Source organism: Neolamprologus multifasciatus, chromosome 10 (genome assembly GCF_963576455.1).
Source record: "Neolamprologus multifasciatus chromosome 10, fNeoMul1.2, whole genome shotgun sequence".
Taxonomy (NCBI): domain Eukaryota; kingdom Metazoa; phylum Chordata; class Actinopteri; order Cichliformes; family Cichlidae; genus Neolamprologus; species Neolamprologus multifasciatus.
In genome coordinates, this window is record NC_140448.1 from 12,509,357 (window position 1) to 12,529,173 (window position 19,817).

At 39.7% G+C, this 19,817-nt stretch overlaps 1 protein-coding gene and 1 long non-coding RNA gene across 2 annotated transcripts; one reads left to right on the top strand and one right to left on the bottom strand.

The window, feature by feature from the left end:
- Positions 1-4,757: 4,757 nt before the first annotated feature.
- LOC146509729 (carotenoid-cleaving dioxygenase, mitochondrial-like) lies at positions 4,758-15,486 on the bottom strand. Its single transcript, XM_085175538.1, has 12 exons — positions 15,359-15,486; positions 13,059-13,242; positions 12,761-12,972; positions 12,291-12,406; positions 12,091-12,193; positions 11,436-11,564; positions 11,175-11,335; positions 8,848-9,015; positions 8,459-8,596; positions 7,630-7,812; positions 6,880-6,990; positions 4,758-6,131 (listed from the first exon to the last, which is right to left on the bottom strand). The coding sequence occupies exons 1-12, from the start codon at positions 15,384-15,386 to the stop codon at positions 6,015-6,017; spliced, it is 1,650 nt and encodes a 549-aa protein (XP_085031664.1). The 5' UTR covers positions 15,387-15,486; the 3' UTR covers positions 4,758-6,014.
- Positions 13,242-17,838, top strand: LOC146509730 (uncharacterized). Its single transcript, XR_014876546.1, has 3 exons — positions 13,242-14,492; positions 15,057-16,998; positions 17,480-17,838. It is a non-coding gene; the product is annotated as an uncharacterized LOC146509730 (long non-coding RNA).
- The last annotated feature ends 1,979 nt before the right edge of the window (positions 17,839-19,817 follow it).

Below are 19,817 nucleotides of genomic sequence, written 5' to 3' on the forward strand. Positions count from 1 at the left end.
AAGGTGCACAACCACAAAGCAGTAATTGTAGTCTGTTTTTTAAGCATCACGTGTAGTTCCTACTCCTGTTAAATAGCCTCCTGCAGCCTCCTTTTGCACACCAGAAATTTGTCCCCTTTAGATCATTGCAGGTTTATGTAGATTTAAAAGTGCGAACACGGTACAGTTACACAGGTGTTTTCACTTTCACTGATTAGACCCCTGCTCAGAGCTGTGTGGGCGTGTCCCCACCGCTTCACTGACATCCCTCCTTAGTTTTATTTATTGCGCCTGGAAGCGGTCTCCGCCTTCACTCAAAAAGAGGTCAAGAATTTGCAGATTTGATTGTATTTTTACATCTGATTTTGTTGTACGTTTTATATAGTAGTCGCCGAGCAGAGATTCAAACGTGGTCACAGCATGACCGCGTAAACAGACTGACAGACGCTGATGTTGTTTTCACGTACAGTAACATCCCAGTCAGACTCTCGTGTGTTTTTGCATTTACATATATTTACATGGACATTCTGTCTCATTGGCTGCTTGAGCAATCTCTCTGCTCCACGTCAACATTATAAATCTGTGGTGTGGTGTGCGTTGGCTCGCTAAGTTGGCTAAGAAGTGAGAGGTCATCGGTTTAAATCTCCATCGCGATGTGAGAATTTTATCTTTTCACATTTGATGAAAGGAGGATTTTTAAACAATTCTTGTAAACTTGATTGAAAGTCCATTAAGCTCAAGGATGGCTTAAGCTCAGGGGGTAGAGCCAGTCATCCCCTAAGGAGGTTTGGTGGTTCAATCCCTTCCTGCTCCAGTCTGCATGCCAGAGTATCCTTGGGCAAGATACTGAACCCCAAGTTGCTCTCCGATGCATTCATCAGAGTATGAATGTGTGTAAATGGGAGATTGAAAGCACTTAGGTGTAGAGAAATATTTGTACATATTTTTTGTATGAATGAGGCTCTCCGAGGGCTCCCATAGAGTAGAAAAGCATTTTATAACAAAACAGCCCATTTACCACTTTCATTTCTATATTTCGACTAAGAGAACAGTGACATTCACTATCAAAATGTTTGCTGGGCGTGTTTGTTGAGTAATGTAGCATCCATCTTTACCCAATGTCCGACTGGGCCGAGCTCCATCAAAACACATGAAAACAATCGTGTGGTTGGGCGAAAGTGGCAAATTTGAATTTTCACGTGTAGGGAAAAAATATCAAAACACACTGGGAGACGCTCTTTTTCTCTATGATGTTGCCACGGTTAATTTTTATGAGTGAAATATTTATGGTAAATCACAGCATATTTTTAGATATTTATTTTGTGAGTGAGTTTGTGGTTGGTACAAAGCAAACAGTTACAACGATCCTGCATAGTGACTTTCTATGTATTTAACAGCTTAAAGATCGATGAGGATTGTTGGTATGGTGTCTGTCAGTTCTCCTGAACTCTGGGATTTTTAGTCTCTTTCAGCACATTGTTTTGGTTTCCCAAATGGCAACTTTGCTCTTTCAGTTCAACCTCACTGCTTTCCGCATTGATTCCAGATGCTGCTTTTAGCCATTGATGGACAAAAAACTCACCGCAAAGCACGAGTACTTACTGAAGACTAAATGATAGACACACAAAGACGTGAAGAGTAGACCAAAGATTTAAAAAAAAAAAAAAAAGAATATTGGACTTTGTTGGTCAGGTGGAGCTTAAAATATAAACTGATGTTGCCTGCATAACCTGCACAATTTATCACAACCAATGTATTGCAATAATGCACATTAAGGGCTCATCTTCTAGTCAAAGTAATTTTTTTTTAAAGCCCAAAAAACAAAATCGTAATACATGCAGTTAAACTATATTTACATCATTACACTCTGTAGTCAGTCTGTAGTCTGCTGTATATAATATAACAATATCCAGACTAAAATCCAGCTTCTCTATAACATAGTAACCCTCCTGAGAAGACTGCAACAGCCCTGTTCTCAGGGGTGTCTGGCTTCACACGTGATTTTATACAAAAGGCAGCAGCTTTTTAGAGTTATTCATATCACCATCAAAAAAACAAGCTAAAAATAAATGTTGTGCTTTTTATGCCACGACTGATCACAAACTGCTTTCCTGCCAGGAAAATCACAATTCGTGACCCGAGACTCTACCGGCTGCTTCAATAGACATTATTCTGCTTCCACAGAACCCGCTGCTTTGTAGCAGCAAATCAAACAGTGGGTAGTGCGTATGAGCACAGTCGTTCATGTTACTTGCTGTCTGCTTAATGTTTGTGCTGTAAAAGACCGAGATGAGTTCAGCGAGAATCTTTAGGTATACATTTCTGTTGCGAGTGTCTGCTGTGTGTTGAAAAGACAGCGGGATACTTTGAGGAGAAAGTTGATTAACTGAACTGATTAATTTGCTACAGGAAAGATAGCAGCTGTATCTGTCAGCACTTTTTTCCTGCAGAAAAGAAATCTGAAACAGTTGATCCATGAGCTGTTCTGACCAAACAGGCTGGATGTAAAAATAAATCACATAATTCTAATTTATTTAGTGCCGTCGTTATTCTAGTCACTAACTTTTCTATTTAGATAAAACAATACCAAAACAACACACCAGTGATGAGCACTGATTGAAGGTTTGATCAACCGCAGCATTGTTGTTAAAGTTTTTTTTGAATCACCATTGTTGTAACAAAGTGCCACCTGCAGCCCTCCTGTAGATATTAAAAATGCATGTTCTGTCCTACAAAAGCATCCCAAAACTTTAAAAACTAGTTAGAGAACACCCCCCCTCCCAAACTTCTACATTTGGAGGTGTAGTTTTGGGTCCTGTTGCTTTAACCGGCTGTTGGGAACAGTTTTTTTTTTCTTTTCCTTTTCTCCTTTTCCCCTTTGTACGATCCTCTATGAAAATGCGCATCTGTTCTCTGGCCACACACGCAGACTGAAAAGTGCAGCTTGAGTTACTCTGCTTTAATCCACAGTTTCGATAATAGTCTGTTTGAAATCCCTTTTTTTTTTTAAAAAAAGTTCTACCCTTTTTTTTTATCTTATCTTTTTTTTCCCCCTCAAAGAGGCACTCTTTTCCAAGTGTCCTATAAATACAGTTGTTAAGGTCACAGATTTGGAAATAACCCCTGTGAAGTTCAATGCCAGGCTCCTCCACTGTTTGCAGTGTGTTTTTGAAGTGGCAGGGTGGGCTGGCAGTTACAGATTGTCCCACTGTCACAGGGTCACAGGTTTGATCCCTCTTATAGCCCGTGTGGCCATGTTGAGCCCACCTCCTTCAGAGACGTTGCCCCTGCCTCACCCCTTTGTTCAGACTGTTGTATGAGACAGAAAATGGGTCCGTTACGATTCACAATCGCAAAGCTGAAAACAGCCTTGCAGTTCACGAGGTTTACAATACAGAGAGCGAACATGGTTACAAAACACACACGACACAAAGTAGTATACAACTTTTTTCTTAATTTATAAATTAATTTAAATTAATCCTGGTCAGGTACTGAGTCGTTGTTCCAACTCTGCAGATCCAGAACGTGACTGAAGGGAGGTAAATGTCATCACATGCTGACCTCTAGTGGATGATGTGTGGATCTCTTATAAACAGCAAAGAAACCAAAAAAAAAAAAACCCTCCAAAAAGCCACACCTCAGTTACAACCGTGTAGAGCTTTTTCATTCATGGGTTTTCAAATTCATCTTCTAGTGTAAGTGCAGAGAGTTTAATCGGTTTTTGGAAAATAGCCTCTATCGAGTCATAGTTTAGAGAGGGCCTCTAATAAATTCTCTACACAGTAAAACCATTTCCTAGCCTATTACATTTACCCCAGAAATACGTCTGTGAATGATATTCTGTATACTTCTGAAATCTGGGTGAAGCGCACCCAGACTTTAATAAAGCATGCGTTTCAAATTTAGACCACTATAAATGTGTATTATGCATTAGAATAGTGGAGGAAGTACAAATGGCACACACAGTTATCACTTACATGTAAAATACATGTGCTTACATAAGATGTACATAATCAGAATTGGCACTTAATGCAGAAACCTGTTTTTTAACTGTGACAAAATTATTTTATTAGCACCAATTTTTTTTTTTAGCCTTCTAGTTAAGTATCTAAGTAGCCCTTGTAAATAATTTTTAGGTTTATACCATCACTAATGGAATTTAAATTTGTGTTTTATTCATTTATTTAAAGACAATTCTTACTTTTGAGGAGCTGGAGACCTCGATGTGTCTTTTAAATGTTTAAACATGTTGTAGCATGTTTTATTGTAACACAAAAGAGTAATTTGGAAATTAAAAGCTGTCAAATTGTGGATTAAGAGTTATATTTCTCCCTACAGTGGAGCAGAAGTTAACAGAATTAAAAACTGTATGGTAAAGAAATGCCACTTAGTTTGAATACAATTTTCAATTCTCAATTAAAAAGACCCCATTGTTATGTAAAATGGGGTCTGTTTAGTTTAAGTGATTTGTGTGCCACTTAGTCTATTTCTGGGCTTAATGTATACTGTGAAACAAGTAATCTGAACAAAGGTAATAACAAATTAACGATTAATATCTATATTAATGTCAAGGATGCAAATTTGATTGCTATACAAATTGTTATAAATAGCAACACGTGTTGACTTTATAAAACCTGGGACCTTACATGTACCACTTGCCAGTAAAAGACTGTAAAAGAATATTTGATGTGAGAAATCGTAATTATGTACATTATTCTCAACCATGTGTTTCTGACTGATTCAGTGTGTGAAAAGAATCCAGACACTTCACCTCTGAAAAGTGTTAATGTTGAAACTTTAATTAAAAAATTATATTAAAAAAAAAAAAAACAGTACAAAAGTCAGATTTGTAAAAAATTTTGGAATATTAAAATTTATTTTAAAAAACATTTTGGCACTTGGGTGACCACAGATTTACTCCCAGCTGTACCCTACAAGTCCTACCAGTCGAAAATCCATCCAACACTGATCACACTTCACTTGACAAAGCTACCTACCTCCTAATTCAGAACAAGCTAACAGCTCAGTCATTAGAGTAAAAATGGGACAGCAACCTCTAACGTCTATTTGCAGCAAACTACTAAAGAGAGATAACATAATCTTACTGGATATGATAAATCCGGTTATTGTAATACTCAGCACACTGCTTGTATTGTCAGTAAAATATGGTGATAACATAATGTCTGGTGATCCTCACCTGTAGTGAATATCTGTAGACAGTAGGGGTGGGGGAAAAAAATCGATACTGTGTAGTATCGTGATATTTTGTTTGCTAATAATGTATCGATACAGGGACAGCAGAAATCGATATTTTGTTACAAAAAAAGTTTTTGTGGACTGGAACATGCTCTGACGTCAGAGCATGTTGATCAGCTCCTTTTTCTGAGCAAGAATCCTGACACTCCTTCACTGTCCAAATGTGTTTACCTTTTTTTTTGGCAGCAATAAACATGACAGTTTACTTATTTTAATTTAAGACATGTTTTATTTTAATTAAGTTTAAAACTTTTTTATTTAATGTAAAATTATATTTTGTTTTAATTTACTTTCAAATTCTTCAGTTGCTGAATGGGCCGCATAGTTTTCATAAATTGCATAGTTCAGAATAGCTACAATTGTACCAGATGGTTGCATTCAGTTAAGTTGGACTAGACTGTAATACAAACCGTTCAGTTTGTCAACAATACTGAGTGAAATGAGAGAAAGACTGAGTGTGAGACTTTGATATTAGATAAAATTAATATTGATAAAGTTGACCTTTATGTACAGAATTTGAATATTGCAAAACATTTTAAAAAATTGCAATAATATCGTATCGTGCGTTAAGTATTGCAATAATATCGTATCGTGCGTTAAGTATTGTGATAATATTGTATCGTGAGTTGTATGGTGATTCCCACCTCTAGTAGACAGTATATATGTTAAGCATAAAAAGCAGCAGAAACTCAGTACCATCTGATATATAACTGGCTAATGCTTATTGATGCGTTGTATTCATGGCCCATGAATCATGGGGAGTCTAAAAAACAAGAAGTTTATGCAGAGGCACTGAAGGTACCGTGGAAGCCATAAGCCATGTTAACAGGCACATAAGCTCTTCCTAGCTCTTCAAATGTCTTGGCATCCAAAATCAGGAGGAAGGTCCCTTTATCCTGGAGAGAAACGATTGATGACGTTAACACACACAAAACAAATCACACTTCTTTACACACCACCACATAGTGAAAGACTTCACTTAGGTCCAATACACCAGGTGGAGGTATGCTTGAGAGGTGTGCATGTCTTTAGAATAGCAGCTTTAATTAAATTCAAGGACCAGAACGCATTGTGTGTACAAAAGAATATTAAAAAAGGGTCCTCATCCAGTGTTTCAGGGGTAATTAAAACTGATTAGGATTTTAAAATAAACAAACGGGCAAATGAACAATATATAGGGGAGATTGACACAATAGTACAATGCTCAGTTTAGATTCAGGCTGCCCAATGTGCTGTCAGGAAGATGGACACTGGGATGTAGTAGACCATTTTTGGGAAAGAAAAAAAAAAATCTTACTTTACTCAGAAAATCGTTTACTGGCACCATTAATGTAGCCAGCAAGTGCACTTTCTGCCATTAATCGTGAAGGCTTTAAAAAGTTCTGTTTTTAATTCCAAAAATTCACTCGCGTAAATTCAGCAATGAATATTTATGACTCTGCTCGTCACCCACATGAATATTTATGATAGATCGTGTCCAGCTGATTAAAGAATTTGAAGCGGAATCAAGCTTAGGCGGACTTGCAGACATGCTGGTACCTCAAATTCAGGAAACCATAAACCTGTGATAACGTCATGAGACACAACAATGATCAGCACATTAGGTAGATGTATTTGCTACGTCTGTGCAGCCGAGAGTCTTACCTGTGACGGGGTGAGAACCACCGAGAGGATGACACCATCATCTTCTTCCACAGCATCAGGTGACGGCACAAACACAGGCTCTGAGGGGTAGAAACCCTTCTGGTACCAGACCTGTGGATGATCATTTTCACAAGTGTCAGTGTTTTTCAATTTAACTCCACATTTTAAAGTTGCTCTTGTTCTTATCAAGACATGAGCAGAATGACACTACAAGCAAATAACAGCATCTTAATTTTGCTTCTTCAACTACTGGCTCAGTTCCAGTCTGGCACACACACACACACACCTGAATGCTCCCAGAGCAGCAAATTGCTCACACTGATAATCACAGTTGCTATGGAAGCAGTCAGGATGTAGTTAATTTTTCCCAATGCTACTTCTACATTTTTGGCCTTACTTTTAACAAGAGTAATGGTTTAATATTTCACATGTAGTTCATCTGAGGCATCGTTTTACCTAGTTTTAAATATCTTTAAACTAGGTACATAAAACTTTAACTCTAAAAGATCATGAGCTTTTACTGTGACAGCCCAGATGTGGTTGAATGTATAGATAATTGTCTGCAGCAGTGTAGGAAGACAGTTGATATTAACCAGAAAGAAGCTGCAATAAGCCAATATACCATTTAAATGATGTTAACTAATAATTTACTAAGTATAATAGCAGTGAATATGATCAAATTCACTAACGCTCTCTCATCGTCTCTCATGTTTAAAGGAGGTGGAGCCCTTTGCACAGTATCATACACACCTTGAATGTCTTGTCCTTCAGGTCCATCTTGAGCAGAGAGTCTCCCACCAGATGTCTGAAGCCACAGCCGTAGAAATAACGGTACGGATGTGTGTTACATCTGGCGTAGTTGATCTGCGGGAACTCCAGGCCACCATACTCATGGAGGTCTTCTCCGTGGAGATCCTCGTGCTGGCAGAACACCTATCGAAAAAGAGGATGAACTACCACCTAAGGTCAGTCGAGCATGCAAGCTCTGTGACCATGAGCTTCACCTTTAACTGGACTCATGTTTCTGCAACCTAGTTATGTGAACTCTGATTGCATACATTTGCTCTAACATACTAGAAATTTTGTGAACTTCCATCCACACAGGTCAAAAACGACACAAACTGCAAAAATGATAAAAATCACTACAGAAACATCTCTTAAGATAACAGAATAGATTTTGCGCTGATGTTACCCATTAGTCTAAATATCCCAAATTCACTAATCACTAGATTTACAAATGTGGCGGTTACTTTTAAGAAGTCTTTTCTAATTTTATGAAAAGTCTTTTTTATGCGTTTCAACCCCCCCTAAAAAAAAGAAACCTAGTACTCATTTTGTTAACTTAATTTTCTGCATCTGTTCATACCGTAGTGTGGCGTTAGCATTTCTACTCAAGGGAACGCTTTACTTCTGCCACTTAGATTAATTTCAAAATAAGAAGCTTAATATTTTCACTGCCTGCTTGTTGACTTGTACAACACTGTATGAGTTGTCAAGACAACTCATTTCTAGTTACTGCCTCCAGCATGTGTGCTACAGGTGAACTGTAAATGAAGGCATGAGCAAGAAGTCAACTCACCTTGTCGTCACCGATTTTGACACACGATGCATTGCTGCAGGGTTGAGTGTTCAGGTTCTGGTCTTTTGGGGTTTCACTGGTCACATGCAGTGGCAGAACAAAACGCCGAGGGAAACTCCTGTACAAGGTGTTGTACACCTGAGAGGGACAATATTTGTACATTTTAGATATTTGGTTCATTCAAATCTGAACAGACTGAAATCCATAAAGCTAACACTGAATAGCTTTCTCACTAAATTATTTAGTAAATTAGCAAAGCCAATATTGTCTTCCCCGGTTATAAATATTTATTATGCCAAAACTCAAGTACAGTGCAAAAAAGTAAAATAAAAATCTGTTTTTCTTGCTACATTAATTTTGTAACCATGTGTTCATGCAATTATACTGACCTCATCCAACGCGTCTCCGGATTTACGCAAGTTCTGGATGAGGTAGTTGTTGATGGCTTGGCCGTCGTCGGAGCAACACATATCGAGCATCAAGAATCCATCCTCCTCAAAGGCGTTGATTTGATGGAAGGTGGAGAAGGCTTTGGTGTGGTACTTCACTGAGCTGACCTGCGGTACAGAATTTCTGTCAAGTACTTCATTTAGCTGTAAACTACAAGGACACTTGTAAGGACAGTACTCCTCAACATCACCATCACTTATTCAGAAGACAAATTATGTTAAAAACTTAAAAAAAATAAAATCAACATAGAGTAATAAAAGCTTAATATATACACACACAACATGCTTATTACATCTGTTACATTACATTCTGAATCACCTAGTTTTCTCTGTGTAGCCCTTTAAATGGGACCACTCTAGGGAGTTTTCCTACTGCAATGTCATTGCAAATTTGTGGCGCTAAGCAGAGATAAACATTTTCAGCCTAGGTGGCCCCCTATTGGCCTGGAGTGGAATTCAACCAATGTTTCAAATCCACACCCAATTTAAACGGATTCTGTCTTTGCCCACACTTTGCCTCTTTTTACATTTACGTTACATGCAGGCTTGCTAGTTCTTGCATAATCAATCAACAGGAACATCAGTTGTTACTGTATATAAATATAATATTGAAGTGCAGTTAAAAAAAATATAAACGGTCGCATCCAGTGTCGGTCCTAGCCTGTTTGGCGCCCTGGGCGAACACTCCCTCTGTAACATAATATATTATTTGGAGCTTAGTCTGTTACTGTTGCTATTTCTACCAATTCTTCTTGGAGCAACTGTAGGGATTAATAAATGGCCTGGTCAAAGGAGCTTGCATAGAAAAGCGTCTGGACTTCTCTAAGACGCTTTTCTTTGCAAGCTCCTTTGACTACAAAGACCTGGATAACTGAGAACCTTCACAGACATAAATGGCCTGTATTTGTATAGTCCCTAAGGACCCCAAAGCGCTTTACACATCCAGACATCCATACATTCACACACATTCACACACTGGTGATAGCAAGCTACATTGTAGCCACAGCTGCCCTGGGGCGCACTGACAGAAGCGAGGCTGCCAGACACTGGCGCCACCGGGCCCTCTGACCACCACCAGTAGGCAACAGGTGAAGTGTCTTGCCCAAGGACACAACGACAAGACTGTCCAAGCTGGGGCTCGAACCGGCAACTTTCCGATTACAAGGCGAACTCCAAACTCTTGAGCCATGATTCTGTGTAGCCATTCCCACATAATAAAGTATTCTGATTCTGATTGTTTCAGGATAAATGCCATTATCCAATCACACATCTGCTTACCTGTATCGTTTGCTCGTTTCTCTTCCTCTTTTCTCTTTTTTCTAAACTGAGGACCTGATGGCTTTGAACTTTTCTTGTCCATCTTCCATTAGTTTTAATTTTGCACTCCAGTATGAACACCCATCCCTCAACCCGAGGATCACCACAACATGATCTAACACACCTACACCTTAGTTCACAGATTCACTTTGTCTAAGGTGTATTTCTGAGATTTCACACAACCCAGGATTCATATCATGAATACATAATGGGCTTGGATTTACATCATTATAAATGAAATGTGCTCTACTTGGAAGCAGCAGGCCCCCTCCCCTTTCGACAGGTTGTGTGTGAGACTTTAAATCATCAAACTATAAATTTTAAATTGTTATTGATCCCTTTACCCCTGGTCCTAAAGTGTATGTTTATTTTCTTACTCTTCTTATATATATATTGTTTGTTTACTTGCACTGCTGTAACTGGAGCCTTGTCGTCTCGTCTCTCTATATACTGGACTGTATGTAGCGGAGATGACAATAAAGTTTACTTTGACTTCAGCAGCGAGCAGGCGCACCGAGGGCTCTCGCGCTCACTTTTCGTGTATAGAATTTTGAAAAAACATTGGTGCAAATTATAAGTCTGTATTATAATGTCTGGTGTTTTCGTGTTTGTTGGTTTGTTTTTATTTTGTTTTATTTTGTTTTATTTTGCGAGCTGGTTATTAGATGCTGCTCCAGCCGGTCAGAAAATCCCCCACCGCCCCGCCCTCTCCTCTCTGCACCGCAAGCAGCAGGCGCACCTCGCAAACGAGGGACGCCCTTACTCCCAGCAAATGGGCGATAGAAAACCGATTGGTGCCTATGCCATTCCTAATATGCGCTGGCTGACGTCGGGGCAGCATGAGTATGAGCATTTTTTTTTTTGCCCGTGATGCCGCCCCCCACCACAATGCCGCCCCGGGCAACCGCCCGTGTCGCCCGTATCTAAAACCGCTACTGATCGCATCTCACCTCGCCTGTGTGCTTGTTCACGAGGTGGAAGACTGTCTCCTGTTTGGGATCCCAGTAGATTCCATCACTCAGAGCCTTCCCTCTTAATTTACATGTGACTATCTTCAGCAGGTCCATCTTGACTGGCTGCTCGATGAACACCACGTAGTTTTCAGACATGGCTGGAAGCAGGAAGAAAAAGATTACCAAGCTTTGCAGATGAGGGCAGCAAATGGAAAAAAACCCAAGCATAATGAGTGGTACCCTGGTGTGCTGCCTTACCAAAGCTGTGGTAGTAGGAGGGATGGGACTTGTTTGCAGCCACTATAGAACAGAGGATTTTGGCTCCTTGCAGAGTGTCTTCGCTTTCCGTCTTCTCAGGAGGTACTCTGATGATATTGTAGAGGACTCCTGGAAGGAGAAGTGTTTTGCAAAACATTGTTCCATCCATTTTCCATCCATCCTCTTCAGCTTATCTAATTCAGAGTTGCTGAGGAAGGGGGAGCTGGAGCCTATCCCAGCTGTCATGTGTGAGAGGCAGGGTACGCCCTGTACCGTTTGCCAGTCTGTTGCAAGGATAACAGAGACAGACAACTAGTGATATCTATGGCCAATTTAGAATCAACCTAATTAACCAACCCAGTTAATCTAATGTGCATGTCCGTGGACTCTGGGAGGAAGCTGGAATGCCTGGAGAGGCAGAGATGATGCACTTTTCACATAAAGACCTGAGTCGACCAGTGGATTTGAATCCAGACACTTGCTGTGATTTGACACTGCTAACTGCTGCACCTCCCTTCCTCCAACAAAGTACAGTTCATTTCTTTTTTTTTTTTAAATCAAGATAAAAAATAAAATAAATGAATGAATAAATAAATTTTAAAAAGCCATGTAACTGTGTAGACTTTAGTGTGGATACTTGACTCAGGGAACAAACCTCTTCTTCCATAGGAGTTGCCCATGTTGTAGGTGGTACCATCTGGATCATAGTGGGGGTGAGCAGTGGCTCCATTTACTGCAATGAACTTACTCCAGTCCACCTGCAAAACAACAGAATGATAAGGATGTATACTGTGTTTATACCAGACTACACAATGACAAAGAAATGCGTTTACTGCACGTAACAAATGACATTACCTTCTCTAAACTTTCTAGGGTCTCTGGGTTCACTCTGTGCATGAAGTTTGTCTCTGTGCTGACATAGTAGTCCCCTTTGTATTTCACAAAGCTCACACTTGCATTGTCTGTGGGTTCTGTAGCAAAGACAAACAAAGGATGACATGTTTTTTTAGGACTGAAAGCTTTTCTCCTTTTAAAGAAATTGGTCTGCTATACAATTTACAGTTTGCTATACGATACTGGAGGGTCCAGTGGGAATGTAAAACATTTTGTGCTCCCCCTGGTTCCCCACTGTAAAGCCTTGTTATGTAACTTGGGTATATACAGAACACTTAAGAAGCTCCATCCCAGGAGGATTTAGCAAAGCAAAGTTAGTATAAACTTGATTTTATCTCTAGCTGTCGTGGCTTTTTTCTTAACTGCAGCAGAAAATGTGCTTTTTGATCCATTATGCACATATACTTCATCCCACTGTCTTATTTACTCACCAAACTTCTCAAAGCGAGAAAGGAATCGCTGGAAGAAGTTTTTGCAGGGGTCAGGCATGGCAAGCGTGCCAAACTCAGACATTACGATCCGGTCCCGCTCGCTGTTCTTTTTGAAGGTATTGCTCTGCAGGAACCGACTCATGTACGTCACCTCACCTCTCTCAATCTTGAACTGGTGCAGCATGGCCATCCCATCAAACCAATGGTTGTAGCTGTCATGAAACACAGATGTTAAGGCTCGACTCCATTGTTATAAAAATGTTCATTTTGTGCTTTGCAGCAGGTCTTTATAACTCACTGTGTTTTTCCAAACTCAAACTTCCCAGGGCCATTGCGGAGGAGTTTGCCATTGATCCAGGAGGGAATGATTCCCTCTAATTTGGTAGCTACTGGCTCAGGGGTCTCTTCAACAGAGCGGACCAGGGCAGCAATTGTCTCCAGCCCCTTCAGTACCTTGCCATTGTGGAAATTTTTTGCCTGATCTGAACCCAAATGAAAGAATGGACAGAAATTACCTTTCTTTAGTGCAACTTTTGCTTTACACTTCTTACAGTTGGACAATATTTCCCTTTTACTTAGTAACTGCTGTAAACAACAGTTCTGGCAACCCAAGTATAAACTTTACTTTTCTGGTGAAACTGTCAGTTCTGCATGCAGCTCAATAAATTAAGAAAAAATAAGGATTGAAAACAAACAGAGTCTGTGCCACATTAGAGCTCTTTAGTTGCCCAAGCTTTGCTTCCGAGCAGAGTTTAATCACATTTGGCCAAGTAAGTTTTACGTAACACTGCTGAAATGCAGACAGAAGGACAAACAAACAGCATCTCGGGGATATAAAAAAAATAAATAAAAATAAAATAAACGCCTCCCCAACTTTCACCTTGATTAAGAAACATTTAAAACCTGCCATTACTTTTTCAAGTGTCCATTTACTTGTCTTTAAAAGGTCATTCATTTAAGTGTCACAGCTACTAAAACATAAAATATAAAGTATAAAATAACCAGTGACATTGAAATCTGCTGTTCTAGTTTAGGGTGGTCCTTTGTTTCAGAAAAGCTACAATAAACAGCTCAGAGCCTGCTGAGATCTTTTAGAGAGAACCCCGTTTAACCACCGCTTCAGATCCTCAGTGAAAAAGTCACCAACGGCTTCTCTGACTCCAGTGTTAAAGACGCATGACTTAAATTATTCACAACAGTCAGCTGTACTGTTACCATTCACCCCTGCCACCACTGACACGGAAGGGCTTCATTTTTACAAAAGCAAAAGCACATGATTGTTTAAACAACAGTATATTCTGGAGATCCACTCAGAGAAATTACAATGTACAAAAGTTTAATTTCTGGAGTTTGAGACAATGACAAACATGTTGCTTTAAGCTTGTTTATCCGAATACACCCAGTGCTGTACTAGGGGGGGGGGGGGGGGGGGGACAAATTAAAGAAAAACCTTGAATAAATCGGCGTTGAAACGATTAGTTTGATGTGCAGGGAAATTTTCTGCTATAAGTTATGGCTAATTATATTTGGCCTACAGCAGACGGGCTGTTACAAAATCCCCATAAACGTGGCGGTTGTGCTGTAAACAGCTAAACAGCAGATATCCAAGTCTCTGATTACAGCCTCAGTTCTACTCTGTTTTCTCGTAGTGTTGTGCCTGCCGAGTTTTTCATATCCACCGGCCTGTGAAATTAAATCCACTCATACCAACGTGAGGCTGAAAGAACACTCTGTACTGATATTACAGTACACAGGGTCACAACCGCCCATCACCGCGCTCTCAACAGTCCAGCTGATTTATAGAGATGCAAATATGATAAATGCGATTTTATCAAGTGCTCTTCAAATTAGGGCTGCTCGATTATGGCAAAAATGATAATCACGATAATTTTCACTGAAATTGAGATCTCGATTATTTGACGATATTTATTTAACAATAATAATGTATCGAATAATGACTTTAAAGATTGTCAAAAAATAATATAAAATAGTGTGCAAATACTGATATCAGTGCAAATGTTTGCAATATAAAAAATAAATGAAAAATGTAAACATCTATGTTTAGTGAACTTTGCAGTGTTGCTCTGTGGTGCAGCTACGACACAGTAGCAAAGTTTACACACTACTTGATCCACGTCTGACTCCACGAACCCATAATGTTTCCACACCACTGAAGTTTTTTTTTTTTTTTTTTTAACCTCTCTTTTCAACCAACGGCAGTCACTCTCCTCTCCAAATAACTTCTGCTTAGCTTTCCTAGCTTTCTGAGCTTTCCGAGCTTCCCTCGGGTCCTGAGGGATTGTTGTGATACGTGTTCGGAATGCAGAGAGGTGCGCTCGATTTGCCACACGGAGCAGCGCGAGAGTAAAGCACGAGGGAAGGGCTAATAATCGGCTCAGTCATTTTTAATGATCGTTGAAAGCCTAGATCGTAATCGTAATTAAAATTCGATTAATTGAGCAGCCCTACTTCAAATGCTCGTGGCTTGTAAAACGTGCAGCTTCCTGTAAGTTATGAAACCAGCAGCGCATCGTTCTGTGCAATCTGAACTGTATTACTGTATTACTGTACAGTATTCACAACAAGGAGGAAGCTTACCTGCACGCTCGAGCTTCACAGTTGACATGATAGCTGATGGATGCAGTTCCTGATTTCTATATCCGTGTCCTGCTAGACCACAGAAACCCACTAGTGTGCGTGAAGCAATGACTATAAAACATGGACGACGCGACTGCTCCCCAAAAATGAAGTAGTGATGGGTCGGTCGCGAACGAAATGGCTCTTAGAGCCGACTCCTTGACGTGAAAGACGCGAGCCGGCTCCTTATTGCAAGCTGTGTTATTTTTCCTCTCTCTCTCTTTCTCTCACCCTCTCTCTCTTACTTTTTTTCGCTTCACTCCACACGCGAGCCTTATGCTTGCGCTGGGAAGAGGGGGGAGGGGCGGTACAGAGCGAGAGGGAGAGACAGAGAAAGAGCCAGGGACAACAACCTCACATTAGAAAGGTAGAATAATCATCCACAACTATTTTCAGTTGCGGATGATAAATGATACAGAAAGTTTATTCATGCGGGCCCATATGACAGAGAATATGCATCTTCTTTTTGTTTTCATATTTTAATTTATATTTAATTGTGTTGTGGTTTGCAGTGTTTTGTGTTGTTTCACTTTAAATTTGTTTAAAGGGAAAAAGCTGACTAGTTAAAAGTTAAAAGTTGAAATGTGAATAGTTGGTTTTTGTATTATATGATTTATTTATTACATTTTATGTGGAGTGAATAAATAAAAGTATATTTACGGTGGCGCCTAGAGACGAAGTACATACAAACTTCAAAACACGTAAAAACTCTGAAGCACATACAAACCCCGAAGCATGCACAAACTCCAAAACATGTACAAAAGACAACAGAAGTGCTCCAGGGTGCTAGGCGCAGTGTTGAGCTTTTGTTACCTAGTGGCTACCAGCCAAGCCAGCAAGTACCAACGACCGGCTTTGGTGTGTGGTAGTAACAGGTAAATGAAAAAAATTTTGAATTATTTGAATATATATGAGTGCTTGTGTATAAATACACAAACAATACACATATGCTTTCAATTGTGTAATTTAAGTGATCTAGGTAGCTTTGTTTTGGAAGTTCAGTTAATGCTAGAAATGTGTTTTGGAGTTTGTACGTGCTTTTTGGAGTTTGTACGTGCTTTTTGGAGTTTGTATGTGCTTTGTCTCTAGGGGCCACCCCATATATATATATATATATATATAAACATATATAAATAAAACCACTTTTTTTACATTAGTAATTCCTTTTGTGCATAATTTTACATTGTCGTTAATAATAAATTAATTAAAGCAAATAGGTCATAAACCCCGCCTCCTCCATGTTAGCGGATGGGACGGGGATCAGACTAAAATAAATTTATTCTCCTCAGATATTTTTTTCCAAAGATTCTTTCTTTTGTTTTCAATAGTTCTCATCACGCTGATTGGTGTCCAAGGGGTCTTCTCTCCCATAAGTTTGATTCTAATTCTTACCGCGGTGATGTTAAATTGGGGTGTAACGTCATCATAGCAACTTTGACTGGCAGCTGCAGTCACGGAGAAACTTGCATATCTCTGTTCGGGAATAGCAGATAGAGCGTAGGCTCTGAGAGGAGTTCCAGCGTTTACGCTACGAAAACACGACCGAGTGTTTTAACCTGACTACCCGACTGAAGGACCCGAGGCCCTGCTGCACTTTTTCGGTAAGTTAAACGTGTTTGTAAGCTAATCCGTAACTACCGTCCTTAGCTCGGTCCTGAGACCTAGCTAGCTAAGATGGGGACTCGGCTGTCAGGGTTCGTTTAGCTAACGCTCCGGGCTACTCAGTCACTAATTACTGTACTTTTATTACAATTATTATACTGTAAAAGCAACAGGCATCCTGCTTCAGCTCCTGTGCAGAGCTGAATATTAAATATGTGCAAACAACAACATGTTTTCAGTCTCTTGCCACATCTGTAAAGACAGTAACTTAAAAAAAAAAAAAAAGCTTGTACCTTGTAGCTCCTCATTAATCAGGAACTATGGTTTAAAGTACTGTATAGTGAACTGTAATACTGAAAAAATGTAAGAGAAGAACTTCAGATCCTGAGTGTGTGAGGACAGAAGAATCAGCTTTATTTCAATTTTGAGGGATAAAATTTATATTTGCGTTTGATGGTTCTGTTCTCTTTGTGACTACAGGAGCTGCCCTCAGATTCAGACCTCAGCACCACCCAGTGACAGCAGACAGATCATCCAACATGTTAACTGCAAAATGAACTGATGGAAACAGTGCAAAGGTTAAAGTACCACATGTGCTGTAGTGAAAGCTGCAGCTGTTTTATTGATAAAGTTAAAGACAAAAAAAAACAAAAGGATTAATCACTCATGTAACTGTGTCACTATATATCAGCATTACCAGGACCTCAGTTTGGTGTTTCAGAGAGCTGCTGATCTCAGACCTGCACAGCTTCCATTTTAAACACTTGATGTACTCAGCTGCATGAAGAGCACGTTTGAGTTTCTCTAACACAATTAAATAAAACCTGATGAAGGTCAAAGGTCGTCACTTGTATGCTTAACTACAAACTTGTCATCTGGAATTCTTTCACAGTTTTTTGCAGATGGTGTGTTATTTACCATAAAGTGACTCAGAGTTATTCATACCAGAGTAACCAGAGAGGATCATATATTTTTAAATATATAACTTTCTACAAGACTGAATATATTATGTTTATGTAAAAGTCCGGAACCTCTGGGGAGTATCTGAGTATTTATAACATTACACAAACCAAAGGTCTCCATCACAGTGTTCATGAAATGCTGGGTTTATCCATCTTCTTTGGCGGGCCTACAGAGGAGCTCTGAAGATTTCCCTGTGAGGGAGCTGCTGGTGAAGATCACGAGTCCTGATCTTGATCAATGCCATGAGCTTGTGTTCCTGGTGTTTCTTAAATTATGCCTCTTTCAGTGGGTCAACAGAACTTCTGGCACAGGACAGCTGTGATGAAAGAAAGGGAAGAAGTTTCTCCAAACCTCTGGACCCAGGAAACCCAGCTTGGTCCTGATCGTCTCCCTCACTAGTTTCTCTCCAGGGTAAATGTAGCTGTTATACATAATATGGATTATTATTAAATGAAAAGAACAAATTAGACTACATTACTGAAACCTGCTGCTGTTTTCAAAGTTTCCATGTTACCAGGCTGTAGAGATTTAAACAGTTTTAGATCCATTACACTCACAGTCTTAAATGTTAAAATCTCAAAGGACAGCATTATATTTTTGATATTAACAATAACTCTGGGCTTCTGTAGAGTGTGTAGCTGATCTCATCGCTGGCTAAAAATGGATAAAAAAAAAACATAAGAAGTGCTGAATCCTTCAATAACACAGACTATTAGAGTAACAGGTGTGTAGCATCGCTAACTAGCTAGCAACAAGCCTCCAACACAGTGCGTATGTTAGCGGCTAATCTAGCAAACGAATTAACAACAGAGTGATTTTAGAACTATAAGATGATAAACTGTGTGTCTTTTTTTTATAACAGTGACATGGTTGAATTTACCTTAATTAAACGAGTCATCAGTCGTGGTAAACCAGCAAAAAACTCGAGCCGCCGGGCTACGTAAAAAGTGTAGAGGGGCGTGTTTGCGGTCGCGTCCAGCGGGTATGTGGGCGTGAGTGTTACACAGTCGCTCCACCTCAAGTCACTACTGCGCAGACTCAGGCTCCAAATTTGCAAGATGGCAGCCTCCACAAGCGGGATATTTTGGCTTCATTTTTGCACAATGGGAGCAGGCGGTGTCGTGTCGTCCATCTTTTATACAGTCATTGGCGTGGAGCTGCGACTGCCGCCTGCAGCGATAAACTGCGTTATGTAAGCTATAAGAGAGAGAGAGTGAAAGAGAGAGGGAGAGAGTCACTTGTCCCCGCCTGGGCTTGCAGTCACACACGGTGCCAACAAAACAGAGCTTATGAAATAAGATAGGCAGGGAAAAAAAGAATAAACATTTACAACAGCAGCTACATACAGGCCTATACAATCATAAGCTACACCTGCTTTAAACCACGTGGTGTGCTAACAGGTGATTTTCCAGGTTTCTATGTTGTATGTCTAACATCTTTGCTTAGGGGCCATGTGACACATCAAACTTATTGGTAATGTCACAAGAAAAACAATGGTGTGCTTGGTTTCAACGTAACTTTATTCTTTCATGAGTTATTTACAAGTTTCTGACCACTTATAAAATGTGTTCAATGTGCTGCCCATTGTGTTGGATTGTCAATGCAACCCTCTTCTCCCACTCTTCACACACTGATAGCAACACCGCAGGAGAAATGCCAGCACAGCCATCCAGTAGAACCAATTTATCAGAAAAGACAAAGGATAAAGTAAAACAGCTATACTGCAGATACTCTGTTTTTGTATAAATGTGTTTCTAAGGCCATAAGGACAGAACCACAGACAGCTCAGAAGAAGCAGAACAAAGGCAAGGAAAGTCTGAGAATCAAATACACAGGAAGGTGATTAGGAAAGTGA